At 40.5% G+C, this 17,939-nt stretch overlaps 1 protein-coding gene across 1 annotated transcript; it reads left to right on the plus strand.

Annotated features, from left to right (window-relative positions):
• The first annotated feature begins 430 nt into the window (after positions 1–430).
• On the plus strand, positions 431–17,642 carry LOC106361196 (26S proteasome non-ATPase regulatory subunit 2 homolog B). Its single transcript, XM_013800913.3, has 23 exons — positions 431–709; positions 929–1,029; positions 1,152–1,272; positions 1,365–1,424; positions 1,541–1,651; positions 1,761–1,826; positions 1,989–2,110; positions 2,243–2,357; positions 2,445–2,519; positions 2,615–2,773; positions 2,847–2,948; positions 15,031–15,132; positions 15,227–15,367; positions 15,454–15,558; positions 15,636–15,857; positions 15,926–16,039; positions 16,106–16,321; positions 16,413–16,472; positions 16,552–16,665; positions 16,738–16,823; positions 16,916–17,024; positions 17,119–17,297; positions 17,390–17,642. Exons 1-23 carry the CDS (start codon positions 602–604, stop codon positions 17,460–17,462), a joined length of 2,661 nt encoding a protein of 886 aa, XP_013656367.2. The 5' UTR covers positions 431–601; the 3' UTR covers positions 17,463–17,642.
• The last annotated feature ends 297 nt before the right edge of the window (positions 17,643–17,939 follow it).

The following is a 17,939-nucleotide window of genomic DNA, read 5'->3' on the forward strand; positions in this document are numbered from 1 at the left end:
GTAAAGCCTTGTAGTAATCCACACCCATCTCACCACCACCTCTTCCTCATTCCTCTCTTTTTTCTTTCACGTTTTGATGTTTCTTACTTGTAGACAATTTCTACACGATCGTTATCTCTCGGCGTTGACGGGCGGCTGACGGTGGGAAGTTTTACCCTCTTGGCTCTCTTTTCTGGGACCTGACGGATTCGAACCCGCGACCTTTCACTCTCAAAACTAACGCTCTAATAAGCCCAAGGCCGCCGGTTCGAATGCCTGGTCCAAACTTTCCTTTTATTTCCCGTCGTGAGAAGTGAATTTTCGATTATAAAAGAAATAATAATATTGGAAGTCTGGGCCAGTGATTAGCCCAATTAGCTAATGGGCCAAGCCCATAATGTCATTCTTGATCGAGAGGGTAATCTTCTCTGTATATATATATACTTGTATTTGTTTTCCCAGTTTTTTTCTCTTTTCATTTTCCTAACAGTTTTCTTTTTGCCTCTCAGTTCAAGAAGAAAGCGATACTTGCTCTCTCTAACGTCCACTTTCACGAATTGCTCGATTTCATTCTCGTTTCTTTCGATTCTTCAGCTTAATCGGGCGCTAGTTTGAGATTCCGATGGCTCCAGCTCCGGATCCGAATAGCAGCGTTGGTGGTGGTGGTGGTGCGAAGCGAGATCAAGCTTCGACGAAGGTTAAGGCTCCCAAGAAGAAGGAGGAAGATCTCGTAAGTTCTATTTCGCATTCTCTTTGAGAAATGTTGCTTCTCTTGCAGAGAGAGAGAGAGAGAGTTAGTTAGAGTTGTTTAGTTTCACGATTACATCAATGTAGCTTCGTTTCAGAGTTTTTTAGGGTTTAGTTGATAAGCTTTTCATTGATTTTGAAAAGATTCGTCGAAGTTGATTACTAGATGACTCAATTTGCATCTGATCATGTGATATTGTAGTCTGAGGAGGACTTGGAACTAAAGCAGAATCTGGAGCTCTATGTTAAGAGGGTTCAAGACCCCAATCCTGAGTTGCAGAAGACCGCTCTTGAAAGCATGAGGTATCTCTTAACTGATCCCCAAATTGATTAGCTTGAATCCCTTTTTTTGCTTTCAAGATTTGCTTATAATCCGTTTTCGAAAAATCTAACCTTTGAAAGGTGTAATCTTTTTTTGTCTCTAGCCAAGAAATCCGTGCGTCAACAAGCTCCATGACGTCAGTTCCTATGCCTCTCAAGTTCCTCCGTCCTCATTATGGAACTCTTAAGGATTGTCATCAGAAAATGGCTGAGTCTGATCTCAAGGTAGTCTTCTGACATTTCAAGAAACTACTATCTCCTTGCTCTGATCTCTCTGCTGTGGATAGATTAATGATCGAATTTCATGTAATTTGCAGAAATTGCTGGCTGATATACTCTCTGTCCTGGCACTGACCATGTCTGCTGAGGGTGAAAGGGTATTGCTTTCTTGCTAATTTTAGTAGAAATTTCCTAATAAAGTTTCCTTTTTTTGTATTCTGTGTGTTTCCTATTATGTTATGCCTGAAGAGATTTGTTATTTGTTGTCTTACAGGAAAGTTTGGGTTATAGGTTGGCTGGATCAGGAGGTGACATCGGATCGTGGGGTCACGAGTATGTCAGGAATTTGGCCGGAGAGGTTGCAGTAGAGTATACCATACGTCAGGTTACAAATTGTTTCTCCTCAAGCTAATCAAATTTTCTATTTGGTTTAGATTTTGTTTCTGCAATATGGTTATATGCTTGTTCGTTCTTTTTTTATTTTGTTAAACCAGGTTCAGGAGTCCTCTATGATGGACTTAATGGATCTTGTGCGGCAAATAGTTGCTTTTCACATGAAGGTGATGTCCTTCTCATGCTTACTTTTCTTGGTTCGTTGGCCCCCTTGTAATAAAAAAAGGGTCCCTCTAAATTAGCAAACTTTCGTTTATAGGCTTGAGACTTCCACCTCTTGTGTTTTCCTATCTGGCTACCTCTGAAGGATTCCGTTTTGTTCATTGCAGCATAATGCAGAAACTGAAGCTGTTGACCTCTTAATGGAAGTTGAGGATCTTGATCCCTTACTTGACCATGTAGGCCGCACAAATTTCAGGAGGACGTGCAACTATCTCACCAGTGCAGCAAAGTAATTTTTTTATGACTGGTGTTTCACACTCATTTGTGGTTTTTGATCACTCGTACTGTGATTTTCTTGTGAGCTTTGCTTGGTTACAGACACCACCCCCTTTGACATTGTATGTTTTTGTTTTTTTTTCAGGTATCGTCCATGGCCGGATGACATGGTGGCTTTAGATATTGCTTACATGATCTACATGAAGTTTAAAGCATATCCAAACGCTCTGCAAATTGCACTATTGCTTGATAACATGCAGGTCTGGGTTGTAATCTTCATAAAGAACTTAATATCCTCTAAGTGATGTAATTTTTACTTACATGATAAGACACTTTCCGTATTGCAGTATGTGAAGAAAGTGTTTACTTCATGCACTAATCTACTAAGAAAGAAACAGTTCTGCTACATGATTTCACGTCATGTAAGTGCTTAATGATTAACATCACTACTATACAGAACCTGGTGATGATTCACTTTCATATGTCTCTTTTTTTCTCTTGTTATTCCCCCATGCAGGGGATCACCTTTAACCTTGACCCGGAGATGGTTGAAGATAAGGATGACAGATCAATGTTACAGGAAATTGTTAACAACATTAAGTTGAATGAAGGATATCTGACCCTTGCAAGGGATATTGACGTTATGGAGGCCAAGAGGCCTGAAGACATCTACAAGGTATGTCAGGTTTATTTGGTTACAGGATATGTTTTTGTCGGTGTCTCTTATCTGTTCGATGAAATTTTTGTAGGCTCACTTGCTTAACGTTAGGTCTGGCCCAGTTGTGGAATCTGCTAAACAAAACCTGGCTGCGACTTTTGTGAATGCATTTGTAAATGCTGGGTTCGGCCAGGTACGATTACAGAGTCTTCTTATTGCAGGGCAAAATGAGAAGCAATTGTAATAGCCGGAAAACCGGACTGACATAAACGATAAAATAAGAAACGATGTTAAGGAAATATACGAATGTAAAGACGAATACAAGAACGATAAGAAATCGTATTCGCAAAGAGACATGGAGTCGAGATATGATCTCTTTCCTTAACTCAAAATATTCGCTCCGTTAGTGAGACGGAACTGTACGAATAAAGAGTCCCAGGATAAAACCATGGCAGACGAATCACGCCTCACTCGTGATCGCCCTATCGAACTACAAACTCTACGAAACACTCTCGCAAAATAGACTTACGCAGAGGGATTTTTGCTGTTGGATTTCGATTTAGAAAAGGTTAAAAAATGAAGGAAGAGAAGAGATGATATTTAAAGAGACGGAGACGACCCACTTCCCGCAACAGCTGCTGCACGTGGGCGAGAATCTCGCGGAGATCGAGGGAAGTTGAGTTCCGAAACTTCTTCCTCAAGACTCTCTCTTATCTCGTTTAAAAATTTCGAGAGGATAACATGCATGACGTTTTTATTTTCTAGACAAACTACTTGTCGTTTTAAATAAAATTGTATGTTGTTTTTTCCCGAAATAAATGGCAAAACGTTGAGCTTAACTTGGTCCAAAAAGAATACTTCTTATCGGGCCAAAGGCCCTCCACCCAAGCCCAAGCCCAAGCCCACGCCCACGCCCACGCCCACGCCGAGCCGAGCCGAGCCGGCCGGACGGCGGCGGCGGCGCGCGCGTGGGGAGCTCTCTCTTCCACTGAGCTGTTTAACCACTCATAATACAAGAGCTTATATATATTGCTCAACTTTTCTTTTCCCAGCCGATGTGGGATGTTCTTAAAACTCTTTCATTAAAGTCATGAAAGGCTTCTTGAGTTAACTCCCGCAGGCCCATTTCTTTTCATCATTTCCAATTTTTTTTATTAAAGCCATTGGGCTTAATAAATTGGTCCAACAATCCCCCACATGAATAGAAATGACTCTAGACATATGCAGACTAAATGCAGACTCGATAGACTCTAAAAAAAAAAAACTATACTTATTCTAATCCTGACTAGACTAGACAGACTTATCGAGAGTGTTTGCGAAAAATTCACTGTGTTTGAGTTGGTGGCATTTTTAAGCCTTGAACCACTCATAGTTAATATCTGTCGGATTTACTTTACCAGAAGGTGAACATGATGTCTTGAACCAACCGGTGTTTTATGTAAACCGAGACAACAGGCATAACGCAGCTTCATTTTCTCGTAGAACTTAGTTCTCTATTGTGTTCATTGTGGCCCTGAACTATTCCTGGTTTTCATGAGTGAACTTAGAGAATATAGCCTTGCATTCATTCTCCTAGAAACGGCCCCATTTCACACTCAATAGGTGATTGACCATGAAAAGTATTAAGTAATACTCCGCTCAGAAGCTATGGAATCATTAAAAGCTTATGCTTATCCTTCACACATTTGTTAGCACTTTTATCATCTTAGGAGCTGGGAAGAGACTACTTATCTCAAGTGCTTTGGTTAGATTCTGTTTGATTTTGTTTTCCCTTTGAACCTACGTCTTGGGATCTCCAGTCATGATAGGTAGGGTTGCAATCAAGCATCCTCATTCGTTATAGGCTTTAAACCCATTCCTTTTGATGATTTAGCAACAACATCTCTTGACAAACCTTTAGTAAATGGATCCGCTAGGTTGTCAGCCGATTTGATGTAGTCTATTGTAATTACACCAGTTGAGATAAGTTGTCTAATGGTTTTATGTCGTCTTCTGATGTGACGAGATTTACCATTGTAGAGATTATTCTCAGCCCGAGCTATAGCTGATTGACTATCACAATGTATGCGTATAGCTGGCACAGGTTTCTCCCACATAGGAATATCTTCCAAAAAATTTCTAAGCCATTCAGCTTCTTCTGCTGCTTTGTCTAAGGCTATGAACTCAGATTCCATGGTTGATCTGGCTAACACTGTTTGTTTGGTAGATTTCCATGATATTGCTGCTCCTCCTAGTGTAAAGACATATCCACTCGTGGATTTTGAGTTTTTAGAATCTGATATCCAGTTAGCATCACTGTATCCTTCTAAAACTGCTGGTTCTTTACCATAGTGAAGCCCAAAATCTTTGGTGTAGCGCAAGTAATTGAGTACCCTCGTTATAGCTTTCCAGTGTGTATGACCTGGATTACTTGTATATCGACTAAGTACGTTTACTGCATGCGCTAGATCTGGTCTAGTACAATTTGTCAAGTACATGAGACTTCCGATCACACGTGCGTACTCGTTTTGTGAAACCGCTTCACCTGAATTCTTTGTCAAGTGCATTTGGGGATCTAATGGAGTTTTTGCCGTACTATTAGAGTAATTTTTAAATCTCTCTAATATTGTTTGAGCATAATGAGATTGGGTTAAGATAATTCCGTTTGAATTTCTTGTGACTTTAACCCCGAGAATTACATCTACTAATCCCAAGTCTTTCATCTCAAATGTCCCTTTGAGCATGTTCTTTGTTTGATTGATAATGTCTTTATTGCTTCCAATAATGAGCATATCATCTACATATAGACATAGCAAAACATACGCATTTTTGGTAGTTTTGTAGTATATGCATTTGTCACATTCATTTATTTTGAAACCATTTGACATCATTGTATTGTCAAATTTTTCGTGCCATTGTTTAGGAGCTTGTTTAAGCCCATAAAGTGACTTTACAAGTCGACATACTTTGTCTTCTTGTCCGGGAATGACAAAACCTTCAGGTTGTTTCATGTAAATTTTTCTTCTTCTAAATCACCATTTAGAAAAGCAGTTTTTACATCCATTTGATGGATTTCTAAGTCTCTTAAGGCTGCGATTGCTATCATCAGTCTTATTGATGTTATTCTCGTCACTGGAGAATATGTATCAAAATAGTCAAGGCCTTCTTTTTGTCGGAATCCTTGAACTACAAGCCTAGACTTGTATTTTCCACCAGGTTTGCGTGTCATTATCCATTTATTCCCTAATGCTTTGCAGCCAGGTGGTAAATCCGTTATGTAATACGTATAATTTTGCATAATCGAATCTAATTCACTCCTGACAGCTTCGTTCCAAAATGGAGCTTCTGGTGAAGCCATGGCTTCTGCCAAAGTTTTTGGAGCATTTTCTACTAAAAATGCCATTAGGAAATCTTCTCCAAAAGATTTTTCCTTTCGAGCTCTTTTGCTTCTTCGAGGTTCATCTTTTTCTTCATTTTCTGAAATATCATTTATAGAAATCTCGACGTTTGTCTCAGTTTCTGAGTTCTTGTCATTGTCTCTTTCTTCTCGAGTTCGTTTTGAACCTTGTTTTTCCCTATATGGAAAAATATTTTCGAAGAAAGATGCATTTCTTGATTCCATGACTGTATTTTCATGAATATCTGATATTTCAGATTTATGTACCAGAAATCGATAAGCATTACTGTTATGTGCATATCCGATGAAGATGCAATCCACTGTTTTAGGTCCAATAGTGACCTTCTTTGGTGGTGGTACCGCAACTTTTGCCAGGCACCCCCACACTTTGAGGTATTTATACGAAGGTAAATTACCTTTCCATAATTCATATGGAGTTTTACCCGTTACTTTGTGTGGAATCTTGTTGAGGATATAATTAGTGGTAAGCAACGCTTCCCCCCACATGTTCTGGGGTAACCCAGATTCCTGCAACATAGCATTCATCATCTCTTTTAGAGTTCGATTTTTGCGTTCAGCAACTCCATTAGATTCTGGTGAGTAAGGAGCTGTAGTTTGATGGATTATTCCATGTTCTTTACAGAATGCATTGAACGGACCATCATACTCGCCTCCTCTGTCGCTTCTAACTACTTTAATAGTTGTTTTAAGCTGATTTTCGACCTCGAGTTTAAATTCTTTAAATTTTTCTAAGGTTTCATCTTTGCTATGTAATAAATAACATAACAATATTTTGTGCAGTCATCTATGAAGGTCACAAAGTACTTTTTACCACCTCTAGTTTGTAAATATTTTAAATCACATAAATCAGTGTGAATTAAATCTAGAGGTTTATTAGTTCTTTCAACACGAGGTGATGGCGTTTTTGTGAGCTTAGCCTGTACGCATACTTCACATTTTTGTTTACTTGTTTTGCATTTAGGAATTAGATTTAAATTCATTAATCTTTGTATAGACTTGTAGTTTACATGGCCTAATCTTTCATGCCATATATTAAAAGACTCAACCAAATAAGCAACTGGCTCTTTCTTATTCATTGAAACTTTTGGAGCTACAACTTTTGGAGTGACTGTCATTACATTCAACTTGACAAGTCCACCCTTAACATAACCCCTACCCAAATACATCCCATTCTTCCTAATCACGAGCTTATCCGCCTCAAAACTTGTGGCGAATCCATTCTTGCTGAGCAAGGTTCCCGAGACCAGGTTCTTCCTCATGTCAGGCACATGCTTCACATTCGTCAGAGTGACCTCATGTCCAGATGTCATCTTCAAAATCACATTGCCGCGTCCTTCAATCTTGGAGACTGCAGTGTTCCCCATCTTGAGCTTCTCCTCAGTCTTGCTTTTCTGATAGGTGCTGAACATCGCCCTATCGGTGCAAATGTGGGTGGTTGCACCAGTGTCATACCACCATTCCTTGGGGTTGTTGCTTTCAACCATGTTGGCTTCAGTCACCACAGCAACGAGATCCTCCTCAGTGAGATTTGCCTGAGCCTTCTCATCCTTGATCTTTTTGCGACACTCAACTGTCTTGTGCCCCACTTTGTGGCAGTAGTGACATTTTCCCCTGAACTTCTCCACATTCGCATTCGCATTGATCTCGATGCCTTTGTTCTTGAAGTTTTTTCCAGAAGCCTTAGGGCTGCAGCAATTTTGGAAGGCTTGGCAGGAGAATGGGCGTGTGCCTTTCCTTTGCCTTTGTGCTCAGCCATGTTGACACTGTGCTCCTTAGCAGTGACCTTGTCAGCAATTCGGTTTCTGGATTCCATCTGAAGCCTCATGATGAGCTCCTCGAGCCCCATCTTCTTCTTCTTGTGCTTCAAGTAGTTCTTGAAATCCGCATAGCTTGGAGGAAGCTTTTCAATGAAGCTGAGAGTTGTGAATGTCTCGCAGATAGACATTCCTTCAGCAGCGATTTCATGGCAAATGAGCTGAAGCGCTTCCACCTGATCCATGATGGGTTTTGAATCCACCATTTTGAAGTCGTGGAATTTTGAAACCACATACTTCTGGCAGCCAGCGTCCTCACCTCTGTACTTCTTGTCCAGTGATCTCCATAGCTCTTTCGCCGTGGGGAACTCACAGTAGATACGGTACAATGGGTCAATGACAATCTTAACTCAAAATCGCTTTATTTCTAAAGCTCGAATCGGGTTGAAAAACGATTTATAAAAACGGGTTTTGGAACCGTGTTTGAGATTTGCTTTCTAGCACTTCCGCGAAACGTTTAATTATTATCTGATAACGATGTTTGCGATTTGCTATACGCTTATCCGCGAAACGTTTCTGTGTTATTCTGAAAACGTGTTTGCGATTTGCTTTATAGCACTTCCGCGAAACGTTTCTGTTTTATTTCATTAAAAATGAATCGTTTCAAGATCGCTTTTTTAAGCGAGTTTGTGAAACATTCTAAGTCTATAAAAATGATTTCTGCGAACGCTTTTTAAGCGAGTTTGCAAAACGTTTTTCCAAGACTTATATCGATATGATTTGGTTCAAACACCAAAAATGAACATCGATTTTAGACTATTATTTTATTTAAAATAATATGTTAAATATTGAATGGAGTTCTAATCCGTTTTCATGTTTTCTCTACAGAAAAATGACAAACGATAATGACACCCCCACTCCCATGGACACCTCGGATGTTATTCAGACTCCACTCAACGCTGCAGCAACTGGCGTGACAACCGCTGGAAACATCACAGCGTCAACCACTGCAGCAACAACGAGCACTTTCCTCCCTGCGGGGAATGCTGCTGATGAAACCACTCGCCGTACCCTATTCGGTGCTGGTCTTTATCAGACGGGTTCCATTTCAGCAACTGCAAGTGGTCCGGTGGCAGTTCAAACTCCTCCGACTGTCCCTAGTGTGTTCACTCAAGGACTGATGCCAAACCAATTTGATGGCAAAGGCTTCAAAACATGGCAGAAGAAGATGTTGTTCTTCTTGGCAACGATGAAGCTGGAGAAGTTCCTCCAGGAGGACAAGCCCCTTATGCCCTACGGGATTGATGATGTTCACAGCCTCGCAACTGTTGACATATGGGTGCATTCCGACTTCATTTGCAAAGGCTACATTTTGGGTCGCCTCATTGACCCATTGTACCGTGTCTACTGTGAGATCCCCACGGCAAAAGAGCTATGGAGATCACTAGACAAGAAGTACAGAGGTGAGGACGCTGGCTGCCAGAAGTATGTGGTCTCAAAATTCCACGACTTCAAAATGGTGGATTCAAAACCCATCATGGATCAGGTGGAAGCGCTTCAGCTCATTTGCCATGAAATCGCTGCTGAAGGAATGTCCATCTGCGAGACATTCACAACTCTCAGCTTCATTGAAAAGCTTCCTCCAAGCTATGCGGATTTCAAGAACTACTTGAAGCACAAGAAGAAGAAGATGGGGCTCGAGGAGCTCATCACGAGGCTTCAGATGGAATCCAGAAACCGAACTGCTGCAAAGGTCGGTACAAAGGAGCACAGTGTCAACATGGCTGAGCACAAAGGCAAAGGAAAGGCACATGCCTATTCTCCTGCCAAGCCTTCCAAAACTGCTGCAGCCTTGAAGGCTTCTGGAAAAAACTTCAAGAACAAAGGTATTGAGATCAATGCGAATGTGGAGAAGTTCAAGGGGAAATGTCACTACTGCCACAAAGTGGGGCACAAGACTGTTGAGTGTCGCAAAAAGATCAAGGATGAGAAAGCTCAGGCAAATCTCACTGAGGAGGATCTCGTTGCTGTGGTGACTGAAGCCAACATGGTTGAAAGCAACAACCCCAAGGAATGGTGGTATGACACTGGTGCAACCACCCACATTTGCACCGATAGGGCGATGTTCAGCACCTATCAGAAAAGCAAGACTGAAGAGAAGCTCAAGATGGGAAACACTGCAGTCTCCAAGATTGAAGGACGCGGCAATGTGATTTGAAGATGACATCTGGACGTGAGGTCACTCTGACAAATGTGAAGCATGTGCCAGACATGAGGAAGAACCTGGTCTCGGGAACCTTGCTCAGCAAGAATGGATTCGCCACAAGCTTTGAGGCGGATAAGCTCGTGATTAGGAAGAATGGGATGTATTTGGGAAGGGGTTATGTTAAGGGTGGACTTGTCAAGTTGAATGTAATGACAGTCACTCCAAAAGTTGTAGCTCCAAAAGTTTCAATGAATAAGAATGAGCCAGTTGCTTATTTGGTTGAGTCTTTTAATATATGGCATGAAAGATTAGGCCATGTAAACTACAAGTCTATACAAAGATTAATGAATTTAAATCTAATTCCTAAATGCAAAACAAGTAAACAAAAATGTGAAGTATGCGTACAGGCTAAGCTCACAAAAACGCCATCACCTCGTGTTGAAAGAACTAATAAACCTCTAGATTTAATTCACACTGATTTATGTGATTTAAAATACTTACAAACTAGAGGTGGTAAAAAGTACTTTGTGACCTTCATAGATGACTGCACAAAATATTGTTATGTTTATTTATTACATAGCAAAGATGAAACCTTGGAAAAATTTAAAGAATTTAAACTCGAGGTCGAGAATCAGCTTAAAACAACTATTAAAGTAGTTAGAAGCGACAGAGGAGGCGAGTATGATGGTCCGTTCAATGCATTCTGTAAAGAACATTGAATAATCCATCAAACTACAGCTCCATACTCACCAGAATCTAATGGAGTTGCTGAACGAAAAAATCAAACTATAAAAGAGATGATGAATGCTATGTTGCAGGAATCTGGGTTACCCCAGAACATGTGGGGGGAAGCATTGCTTACCACTAATTATATCCTCAACAAAATTCCACACAAAATAACTGGCAAAACTCCATATGAATTATGGAAAGGTAATTTACCTTCGTATAAATACCTCAAAGTGTGGGGGTGCCTGGCAAAAGTTGCGGTACCACCACCAAAGAAGGTCACTATTGGACCTAAAACAGTGGATTGCATCTTCATCGGATATGCACATAACAGTAATGCTTATCGATTTCTGGTACATAAATCTGAAATATCAGATATTCATGAAAATACAGTCATGGAATCAAGAAATGCATCTTTCTTCGAAAATATTTTTCCATATAGGGAAAAACAAGGTTCAAAACGAACTCGAGAAGAAAGAGACAATGACAAGAACTCAGAAACTGAGACAAACGTCGAGATTTCTATAAATGATATTTCAGAAAATGAAGAAAAAGATGAACCTCGAAGAAGCAAAAGAGCTCGAAAGGAAAAATCTTTTGGAGAAGATTTCCTAATGGCATTTTTAGTAGAAAATGCTCCAAAAACTTTGGCAGAAGCCATGGCTTCACCAGAAGCTCCATTTTGGAACGAAGCTGTCAGGAGTGAATTAGATTCGATTATGCAAAATTATACGTATTACATAACGGATTTACCACCTGGCTGCAAAGCATTAGGGAATAAATGGATAATGACACGCAAACCTGGTGGAAAATACAAGTCTAGGCTTGTAGTTCAAGGATTCCGACAAAAAGAAGGCCTTGACTATTTTGATACATATTCTCCAGTGACGAGAATAACATCAATAAGACTGATGATAGCAATCGCAGCCTTAAGAGACTTAGAAATCCATCAAATGGATGTAAAAACTGCTTTTCTAAATGGTGATTTAGAAGAGGAAATTTACATGAAACAACCTGAAGGTTTTGTCATTCCCGGACAGGAAGACAAAGTATGTCGACTTGTAAAGTCACTTTATGGGCTTAAACAAGCTCCTAAACAATGGCACGAAAAATTTGACAACACAATGATGTCAAATGGTTTCAAAATAAATGAATGTGACAAATGCATATACTACAAAACTACCAAAAATGCGTATGTTTTATTATGTCTATATGTAGATGATATGCTCATTATTGGAAGCAATAAAGACATTATCAATCAAACAAAGAACATGCTCAAAGGGACATTTGAGATGAAAGACTTGGGATTAGTAGATGTAATTCTCGGGGTTAAAGTCAAAAGAAATTCAAACGGAATTATCTTAACCCAATCTCATTATGCTCAAACAATATTAGAGAGATTTAAAAATTACTCTAATAGTACGGCAAAAACTCCGTTAGATCCCCAAATGCACTTGACAAAGAATTCAGGTGAAGCGGTTTCACAAAACGAGTATGCACGTGTAATTGGAAGTCTCATGTACTTGACAAATTGTACTAGACCAGATCTGGCGCATGCAGTAAACGTACTTAGTCGATATACAAGTAATCCAGGTCATACACACTGGAAAGCTATAACGAGGGTACTCAATTACTTGCGCTACACCAAAGATTTTGGGCTTCACTATGGTAAAGAACCAGCAGTTTTAGAAGGATACAGTGATGCTAACTGGATATCAGATTCTAAAAACTCAAAATCCACAAGTGGATATGTCTTTACACTAGGAGGAGCAGCAATATCATGGAAATCTACCAAACAAACAGTGTTAGCCAGATCAACCATGGAATCTGAGTTCATAGCCTTAGACAAAGCAGCAGAAGAAGCTGAATGGCTTAGAAATTTTTTGGAAGATATTCCTATGTGGGAGAAACCTGTGCCAGCTATACGCATACATTGTGATAGTCAATCAGCAATAGCTCGGGCTCAGAATAATCTCTACAATGGTAAATCTCGTCACATCAGAAGACGACATAAAACCATTAGACAACTTATCTCAACTGGTGTAATCACAATAGACTACATCAAATCGGCTGACAACCTAGCGGATCCATTTACTAAAGGTTTGCCACGAGATGTTGTTGCTAAATCATCAAAAGGAATGGGTTTAAAGCCTATAACGAATGAGGATGCTTGACTGCAACCCTACCTATCATGACTGGAGATCCCAAGACGTAGGTTCAAAGGGAAAACAAAATCAAACAGAATCTAACCAAAGCACTTGAGACAAAGTAGTCTCTTCCCAGCTCCTAAGATGATAAAAGTGCTAACAAATGTGAGAAGGATAAGCATAAGCTTTTAATGATTCCATAGCTTCTTAAGCGGAGTATTACTCAATACTTTTCATGGTCAATCACCTAATGAGTGTGAAATGAGGCCGTTTCTAGGAGAATGAATGCAAGGCTATATTCTCTAAGTTCACTCATGAAAACCAGGAATAGTTCAGGGCCACAATGAACACAATAGAGAACTAAGTTCTACGAGAAAATGAAGCTGCGTTATGCCTGTTGTCTCGGTTTACATAAAACACCGGTTGGTTCAAGACATCATGTTCACCTTCTGGTAAAGTAAACCCGACAGATATTAACTATGAGTGGTTCAAGGCTTAAAAATGCCACCAACTCAAACACAGTGAATTTTTCGCAAACACTCTCGATAAGTCTGTCTAGTCTAGTCAGGATTAGAATAAGTATAGTTTTTTAGAGTCTATCGAGTCTGCATTTAGTCTGCATATGTTTAGAAGAGTCATTTCTATTCATGTGGGGGATTGTTGGATCAATTATTAATAAAGCCCATGGCTTATTTAAATAATTGTGAACTGATGAAAAGAAATGGGCCTCAGCCTTGTTTCTAGTAAATGAAGAGGGAGTAACAAAGTCCCACATCGGGGAAGAGGAACAAAAGTGTGATGTTTATATATGGGATAACACACTCACTTGTTTAAACGAGTCAGAGAAGGAAGAGACTCCCCACGCGCGCGCCGCCGCCGCCGTCCGGCCGGCTCGGCTCGGCGTGGGCGTGGGCTTGGGCTTGGGCTTGGGCTTGGGCTTGGGCTTGGGCTTGGGCTTGGGCTTGGGTGGAGGGCCTTTGGCCCGATAAGAATTATTCTTTTTGGACCAAGTTAAGCTCAACATCTTGTCATTTAAAATCTCAAAAAACAACATGCATTTTATTTGAAACGACAAGCAGTTTGTCTATAAAATAAAAACGTCATGCAGTTCATCCTCTCGAGATATTTAAACGAGATAAGAGAGAGAGAGAGAGCGAGTCTTGGGGAATAAGTTTGTAACTTAAACTTCCCGAGATCTTTGCCAAATCCCCACTAACGAGCGCACGTTATGCAACAGTTACGGGAAGTCGCTCCTCGTCCATCTCTTTAAATACAACTCGTCTCTCTTCTCATTTCCTTAACTTTTTCGAGATCAAAAATCCAACAGCAAAAATCCCTCTGCGTAAGTCTATATTGCGAGAGTGTTTCGTAGAGTTATAGTTCGATAGGGCGATCACGAGTGAGGCGTGATTCGTCTGCCATGGTTTTATCCTGGGACTCTATATTCGTACAGTTCCGTCTCACTAACGGAGCGAATATTTTGAGTTAAGGAAAGAGATCATATCTCGACTCCATGTCTCTTCGCGAATACGATTTCTTATCGTTCTTGTATTCGCTTTATACATTCGTATATTTTCCTTAACATCGCTTTTATTCTATCGTTTTATATCAGTCCGGTTTTCCGGCTTATACAATTTTTTCTGTAGCTTGGTCCAAAAAGAATACTTCTTATCGGGCCAAAGGCCCTCCACCCAAGCCCAAGCCCAAGCCCAAGCCCACGCCCACGCCGAGCCGAGCCGAGCCGAGCCGGCCGGACGGCGGCGGCGGCGCGCGCGTGGGGAGCTCTCTCTTCCACTGAGCTGTTTAACCACTCATAATACAAGAGCTTATATATATTGCTCAACTTTTCTTTTCCCAGCCGATGTGGGATGTTCTTAAAACTCTTTCATTAAAGTCATGAAAGGCTTCTTGAGTTAACTCCCGCAGGCCCATTTCTTTTCATCATTTCCAATTTTTTTTATTAAAGCCATTGGGCTTAATAAATTGGTCCAACAGCAATTTTGTAAGCTCGGCTGCCTGGTTTGATAATTTTTTACTTATTGCAGGACAAATTAATGGCAGGCACATCAGACTCAACCAGTGGATCTGCTGGAAACTGGATCTTCAGAAATAAAGACGATGGCAAGACCAGTGCAACTGCGAGTCTGGTATGCCTCCTTTTACGTGATAGATTGACTATGAGGAGTGTTCATGTCTTGGAAGTGAAAAATGTAACACGAATTCGTTGTTTTACAATGCTAGGGTATGATTTACTTGTGGGATGTGGAAGGCGGACTTGCTCAACTCGACAAATATTACGATATCAGTGATAAACCTGTGAGGGCTGGAGCTCTGCTGGGTGTTGGGATTGTTAATTGTGGCATTAAGAGTGATTGTGATCCTGTGAGTTGATTTCTTTCTCGTTTTTATATTGGAAACTCTCTGTTCATTATTTTTTGGAAACTCACCTTTTGACTTTTCTTGCTCAGGCATTGGCCCTTATTGGAGAGTATACTGATAACGAGGATTCATCTGTCCGTATTGGTGCTATTATGGGTATCGGGATTGCTTATGCGGGTTCCCAAAATGATCAGGTGAAGATATGTCTATCTACTTACATAAATGTTCTGTTGACGAGAGACAATAACATGTTCATTCATTGTTTGGACAGATAAAAAGCAGCTTGTCTCCAATACTGAATGATGAAAAAGCACCTCTTGATGTGGTTGCATTTGCCGCACTTAGTTTGGGGATGGTTTATGTTGGTTCGTGTAATGACGAGGTTGCACAATCTATTATGTTTGCTTTGATGGATCGGAATTCGGCAGAACCGGGTGAAGCCCTCGTTCGATTCTTGCCTCTTGGTCTTGGACTTTTGTACCTTGGCAAACAGGTAGTAATTGATTCATTTCTTGTTTGTTTACCCTATTGTTATTTACCTCGCTTTCCAATATTGAGCAGGAAAGTGTAGAGGCTACCGCAGAGATTTCAAAGACCTTATGTGAGAAAATCAGAAATTATTGTAAAATGACACTACTTTCCTGTGCCTATGCTGGCACTGGGAATGTCCTTAAGGTATCTGCTCAAATGTCTACGTAGTTCATTGATTTCTAGTTTGGTTGCTGATGTTTCATTGTTCAGGTCCAAGAGCTTCTGGCTCAGTGTGGAGAGCATCCGGAGAAAGATACTATCCACCAGGGTCCAGCTGTGCTTGGAGTTGCGATGATTGCTATGTCTGAAGAGTTGGGTCGTGATATGGCGATTCGTTCTCTGGAGCACGTGTTACAGTATGGAGAACAAAACATTCGGCGTGCAGTGCCGTTGGCCCTTGGTCTCCTGTGTATATCAAACCCAAAGGTGAATATATTTTCCAAAAATAAAGAGTTACAATCCTACTTTTCTGCTTATAATACTGCTGTTACTCTCTTAATCTTTTCCATAATTCCAGATGAATGTTATGGATACATTGAGCCGGCTTAGCCATGACACAGATTCAGAAGTTGCCATGGTGAGGGTGTAGTACTTATTTTTGCATTGGCTTGATTTGCATCGTTGGAGGACTCTGATTATTCATCTGACTCCTACAGACCGCAACTATTTCCCTTGGTTTGATCGGTGCTGGAACCAATAATGCTAGGATTGCTGGCATGCTTAGAAACCTCTCCAGCTATAATGAGCAGCATGCCCGCCTTCTCTTCTGTGTAATGTGTTAAATTTTATGTTATCCTTCTCTTTATGGGCACCGTTCTCATTGTGTTAAGTGGGCAATGCAGGTGCGTATTGCTCAAGGACTGTTGCATATGGGAAAGGGACTCTTAACTCTCAATCCCTTCCACTCCGACCGGGTCTTGCTATCCCCGTAAGTAACATTTATTTTGTGAATACTTGGCTTTGAAAGCTCCACTTTGTGAATCCTAAACATGAGTGTTGCGTATTATTTTTTGTATTCAGAACCGCACTTGCTGGTATAGTGACATTGTTGCATGCATGCCTTGACATGAAATCCATCATACTGGGGAAATACCATTATGTGCTCTACTTCCTCGCTTTGGCGATGCAGGTGAGTGCAGTGTGTTCTATACGAGTACCTTTTTTTTAATAAATGGATTATGCCATGTTGTATCTACTAACGCGATACTGGTTTGAGTGTATAGCCAAGGATGATGCTGACGGTGGACGAGAACCTGAAGCCCATCTCGGTGCCAGTGAGGGTCGGACAAGCGGTTGACGTGGTTGGACAGGCAGGTCGACCCAGGACAATCACTGGGTTTCAAACATATGAAACACCTGTTCTACTTGCTGCTGGGGAGAGAGCCGAACTCGCAACCGACAAGTATGTTGTTCCTCTAAACCACTTTCCTAGTCGAAACAAAACTTTGTTACATATATTGGAATCTAAAAACTCCTTTTTTTTGGGATTCACAGGTACATTCCATTGTCTCCCATACTAGAAGGTTTCGTCATATTGGGAGAAAATCCAAACTACAGAGAGGAATGAATCCGAAGATTGAAGTTCCGAAGCATTTGGATACTCTCAGGAACAGCTTATATGGTTTCATGTGCATAATAGAATAGAAAATGGTTTTGTTGACAAATTCATTTTGTTAAATCGCTTATTACGCACTTAATTCATTCTATAGTTGATATAAAAAAAAAGGAATTAACCTGCTTTTCTAAATGAATTCGCTCTACATTTCTCCTCATTAGAAAAAAAGAAAAGATAAGCTGTTGGCTTTTTGGTTTACTGCCCAGCAACTTCAGTATCATGCTTTGTTCGCAATCCAACCAGGGCCGGGCCTGGATAGAGGCTGGCTGATCGAGCGCCGGTCAGCTTAAAAATAATTTAGGGGCCAATTTTGTTTAAGTTCAGTTAGTTCTGATGGTAAACTTGGTAATGTGTTCAAGGTACCGAGTTCGAAGCCCCTATCCAGTATATTTAACACTAATTTTTTTTTATAAAAATGTTTGTAGGGCC

This window comes from Brassica napus, chromosome A8 (assembly GCF_020379485.1).
Source record: "Brassica napus cultivar Da-Ae chromosome A8, Da-Ae, whole genome shotgun sequence".
Lineage (NCBI taxonomy): Eukaryota > Viridiplantae > Streptophyta > Magnoliopsida > Brassicales > Brassicaceae > Brassica > Brassica napus.

What these genes read in the sequence shown, in the direction of transcription:
- LOC106361196 (XM_013800913.3), top strand. Translation starts at nt 602, where the DNA reads ATGGCTCCAGCTCCGGATCCGAATAGCAGCGTTGGTGGTGGTGGTGGT. An exon ending in TGGCTGAGTCTGATCTCAAG is followed by an intron (nt 1,273 to 1,364) that starts GTAGTCTTCTGA and finishes TGTAATTTGCAG; the next exon opens with AAATTGCTGGCTGATATACT. An exon ending in TGTGTATATCAAACCCAAAG is followed by an intron (nt 16,322 to 16,412) that starts GTGAATATATTT and finishes CCATAATTCCAG; the next exon opens with ATGAATGTTATGGATACATT.